This window comes from Halyomorpha halys, unplaced genomic scaffold, assembly GCF_000696795.3.
Source record: "Halyomorpha halys isolate HHAL.00 unplaced genomic scaffold, Hhal_1.1 Scaffold257.1, whole genome shotgun sequence".
NCBI classification, from domain to species: Eukaryota; Metazoa; Arthropoda; class Insecta; order Hemiptera; family Pentatomidae; genus Halyomorpha; species Halyomorpha halys.
The window spans coordinates 941914-947239 of NW_027104967.1; the positions used below are offsets into that span (position 1 = coordinate 941914).

Below are 5326 nucleotides of genomic sequence, written 5' to 3' on the forward strand. Positions count from 1 at the left end.
GAGAGAGAGAGAGAGAGAGAGAGAGAGAGAGAGAGAGAGAGTGAGTGAGTGAGTAGCAGGGGGATGCATTGGCCTACCTCCTCTTTGATTTAGCTCTTCAAAGGCCGTTAGAGAATCCGGAATTCAAGTGGGTGGAACAATATTCAGCAGAACAATACAGCTTCTTGCTTACGCTGATGACATTACTGAACACTCTTTCCAAGCTGTCTCTGATGGATTTATGAAATTAGCTGAAGCAGCAAGAAAAATGGGGCTTGAAGTGAATGGAGAAAAGACCAAATACATGGTCACAGAGGAAATCCCAGGCCCGGTGAAAAAATCAGAATTGGAGAATATACTTTTGGAAAAATCCCCAAGTTTGTGTATCTTGGATCGCTCATAACCCAAGACAATGTTGTGGATTCCAAAATTAAATGAAGATTCCTATATGCTAACCGCTGTTATTCTAGCCTCAGTCCCTATTTTAGGAGCCGTACCTTGTCTAAGGACACCAAGTTTTATTTGTATAAAACAATTATTCGGCCAATTTCTCTGTATGGCTCTGAAATGTAAACTATCTCCAAGGCTGGTGAGCACAACTTAATGGTCTTGGAGAGGAAGATTCTCCGTAAAATATTTGGAGCTGTCAAGGTTGACCAGATATGGAGACGTCAAACAAACCAGGAGCTCAAAGTTAGACGTTGTCCAGTTTGTGAGGCTCAGTAGATTGAGGTGGACAGGGCATGTTGCTCGATGGCTGAGAGTGATCTGCCAAGGAAAATAGTGACAGAGGTACTACATGGAATAAGACACAGAGGAAAACCACGCCTTCAATGAATGATGGTGTGAGTGGTGATGCCAGGACCATGATGGGAGTGAGGAACTGGATGGCGGCCGCACTAGATATGATTTGTGGAGGCTGATGCAGGAGGCCAGGACTCGACATCGAGTTGTGGAGCCGAATCAATAATAAATTACTTTTATGCTTTCAAATTATAAATTTCTATTTATTTAATTTATGCATGTGTTTAATTTCATTTTACATTTTATATATATTGTTATTAGTTTTTTTTTTCCAATGTCGCTATATCTTTTTAATGGTTATTTGTTTTATTCAATGTGCACTCTGTCATTACATTAGGACTTTTGTCCTGTTGTTATAATAAATAAAGAATTGCTATCATACAATAAAATCTTAATAATGAATGATATGTATATGAATTGTTTTTAGAATGTAAAACTTGAATGTAATGGAGCCCAATCTATAATAATATCATATAATATTTTAGCAATATTGTTTCAAATAAATTTTGCCCTGGTATGATATAAACTTGGCGTTCAAGACAGACCTTATACTTCAACTGCGTATACGTTTTGTCATTTTTAAGAAAGTCTCAACCCTTTAGATGAGTAACAGTTGGCAAATTTGATGAATTGGGCAGCAAAAAATAATCCATTAATTCTAATATTGAACAAAAAAACAATGCAATTAGGAGATAAAACTATGGCAGTGGTAATAGCAAGTTGTAATGTCGCATGCAATGCAATGTGAATCTGTTAATTAGTTGATTTTTTATAAGGTTATCAATTTTGTAACTATGCAATCATATTTCACATAGTTACAAAATTGATAACCTTATAAAAAATCAACTAATTAACAGATTCACATCAAACTTTAGAAATCATATTTTTAAAAGCAAATTTATCGTTCAAAAGTCGTTGCACTAGAATCTGTGACTTACGCGTATGCCCTTTAAGGTTAATAAATGCTAGTCATACATTTACCTAAAAATCATTCCAAGCTCCCGATTATCACATAGTAACTGAACGGTGAATCGTGGCAAAAAGCTAATTCACACCATAAGTTAGTATAAACAAAAAATGGCAAACTATCCCCTACCTTTTCCCTCTACAGTCACGTCAAGAATGGTAAACAAAGAGGTAGTACACTCAAATGAGATACGAGTTATAACAAAGAGTAATGGAACACCTTTAACTCCAATGGATATGATGAGATTCCTGAAAAGAGTAAATTCGGTCATCTTTTGTTTGAGTAGCTTTTAAGGTTTATACAATTTAAGTGATAGATTTAATATATTAAACAAATTTTATTCCTCGTGTAAATATTACAATATAATAACGCATATATACAAATATCCATATTTGCTTTGAAAGCTGAAATGCAAATAGAAATATAAAGAAAAAATGAGCTAATAACTGAATTCAGGACATTATTCTTAATGGAAACATCATTACATATGAAATTAAAGTTATCACTTTTTAATAGTTTAATCTGTTAAAAATCGAACATAATTGTAAAATAACACTAGACCAACAATTAACATCAGTTTAACAGAGATTAACTTGACATTTCTACTAACAAAGACAAATTAAAATTTCACACAACATGAATAAACCAAATTCAAGAAGTTCATCACTTTTGATACAACTAAATTAAAAATATTTACAAAATTGCACTTTTCAATAAGTTCAGTTCACAATTTATAATGCACATCAATTTTAATTCTTTTCTATTATATAAGTTTATTTACAGTAGCAATACAATTAACTTAAACTCAATTACAATATGTTATACATACCTATTAATTTCAATAGATAGAAATTAAAATTTGTGGACAACAAAAATAAGATTTATAAGACAGGTAAAAAGCAGATCAGCACTGTACATAACCTTATATAATAAATATTTAGTTAAATCCTCACTTAATATATACATTCACCAATATTCTTGATTTTCATACAAGAAAAAGTATGATACAAGAAAAATTTAACAAAAAAATATATATGTGGACCCATCATAAAAATACTGTAGATTAACATAAACATTCTTCGTCTTTTTTTTTTCTTAATAGGCAAGATATATTTAAAATGTATTAATTAAACAGAATATGAAAGAACAAGCCAACCTATCACAGTGTAAAATAAGAAAATAGGATACATCGCAAGGCCCCTCCTTTCGCTAGGATGAACATCAGCAAGGAATTTCCAAACGGCTGAAACAAAAACAATTAAATAATTCTGATTAATCTAAATACAACATTTCATAAATTATTGGTCAAAATTACTTCACACAATAAAATAGTGAATTAACAAAATGTTAAAAACCTGATAATTTAAATAATAAAAAAACTCATTACAAAAAGTAAAAAAGAAATAAAAGAGGAAGAAGGAAAGGGAAATTAAAACTGTTCTTAGAACGGAACTCTCTACAACCAAATCTATAAATATGAAACCACATTTAGCTCATAGATGACGCTACCTATAGTATGAAGTTCCTATCAGACAGCATTATTCGTGACATTTCTTTGTTTCAACATCTGATAATGATTTTCAATTCACAATACAAGTTTCATACAACAGCATAGTTTTTAAAAGTGTTGAACATGTTAACAGGAAAGTATTGAACATTAGAAGAAAATATTGCAGAATCGCATTGAATGCTTGTCACATCTTAAGGTGAGAATGCTCTTCACAGTGCTTTGAATGGTTTAAAAAAAGTAAAAAGGACATGAAAGATCGTTGAGTAATTTTTGAAGACAGCAAATGAAAGCATTGTTGGATTAGTAAGACAGTCAAACACTACAATGATCAAAATTAAATATGACATAAGAGAAACCACCTCCACAAGTTAGAAAGCCTTAGAAAAAACAAAATTACAAAAAAGATGGGAAAATAGAATATGAACTGAAAATGAAAATCCATATGAACTGAACGAAAGAAAGCAGGAAAACCAACAAATAACTTCGGAAATGCAGCCCACAAGAAAATCATTTCTCCGGGTGACTAGCAATGAAAAGTAGACATATTTCGAAAATTCTAAGCGTGAATGATTAAGGTAACTCCAGGTGAACCATCAACACCGACTATAAGGCCAAATCGTGATGAATGCTTGCTTTGTGTTTAGTAGGATCAGAAGGGTGTGATCAATTATGAGCAGCTAAAACCTTGCAAAATAGTTAATATTGAATGCTGCTGACAACAAATGATGAGTTTAAATCAAGCTTTGCATGAAAAATTATCAAAATACTAAAACCAGGCAACATATAGTGATTTTGCTTCATGCTAATGCACTATAAAGCACACCAAAACTGGTCAAGGAAACAATTGAGGGAAATATTTTAGCATGCGACTCATTCACCTAACATGGCTCCATCTGATTATTGCTTATTTCCTTCAATGGAGTAAATATTTGATGAATAGTGCTTTACATGTTAGAAACATTTAAGGCAAACCAGGTACAGTTGTTTCATAAGCATGCAAATTGCCATAAAAAATGTAAAACTAGCGATGGGCAATACTAAAAATAAAATATTGTTATTCATTTTCATAGAATAAAGGTGTATTTTCAGCACACAAATTTCAGTTTCATATTTACATAACTGATCATAGCATGATAAAAAAACAAATAATCATTACATAATAATCTAAAAATAGACAACTCAATACCTTTGCAAGTCCAATGTAGTGCAAACAATGTAATCCAAAACCTTAGAGTATGGAATACAAGAGGATAATGACCATTTACAAAATTGTACTGAATCATCAGTACAACTTTACAGCATATTAAGGCTATAGCCATTGGAAGAAGACAATATCCAAGGACACAAACACTCTGGAAGAATGATCTGGAAAAAAATAATGGATTAATCTTAACCCCAATAAATAAATATCTGAAGTTACTATAAGTAACACTTAAAATTATGAATTAGTTTCAATAAATAAGTAGCAACTTACATGGAAAAGCAATGCACATGGGATCACCGATTTCAATGAAACTTTTTTTTGTGATATTAGGTTGAAAAATATTAAACACATGTCTGTGGGTTATTGCCAATAAACCCTAAGAGCCAAGAAAAAAAAATATTTAACATAAATTTAGAGATTTTTTAGATTTCCGAAAGCCACCATTGCTCTGCATATTATTAAAGGTTAGTATACACCAATGAGTGGTATTAGATGAGCATAAGTGTTAAAAAAATTATAAAAACCAAAAGTAGCCTCTCGTAAAGTAGATCAAAACAAATTTGTTGAGGAAAAATGAAGTCAGATTCGTTCTTAGCATCTTTTAAAACCCATAAATACAAATTTTTATAGAAATTAAATATTATAAATTTTTGGCTTGATTTTTGGACCACATTTTTTTCCTGCCGATATCCCTTGTTCTTGTTTGCAACAACAAGACTACCAGTTGTAAACCACTGATTGCATAACTGGAACAATGGAACAATCCATAAACTAACTTTTTAAAAAATTCTCTTTCCGACAACATCCAAAAACTCTTACGTTCTACTATACCTTTTTTTTTTTTTTTTTTTTTTTTTTTTTT

The 5326-nt window shown here is 31.3% G+C and overlaps 1 protein-coding gene across 1 annotated transcript in view; it reads right to left on the reverse strand.

Annotated features, from left to right (window-relative positions):
• Positions 1 to 1879: 1879 nt before the first annotated feature.
• Positions 1880 to 5326, reverse strand: part of LOC106680378 (protein YIPF6) — a 9978-nt gene continuing 6531 nt past the window's right edge. The window contains exons 6-7 of the mRNA XM_014420047.3: positions 4447 to 4625; positions 1880 to 2993 (exon numbers count right to left, since the gene is read on the reverse strand). Coding sequence (XP_014275533.1) covers positions 2878 to 2993; positions 4447 to 4625 — 295 coding nt within the window. The 3' untranslated portion in view covers positions 1880 to 2877. The remainder of the gene's footprint in view (positions 2994 to 4446; positions 4626 to 5326) is intronic.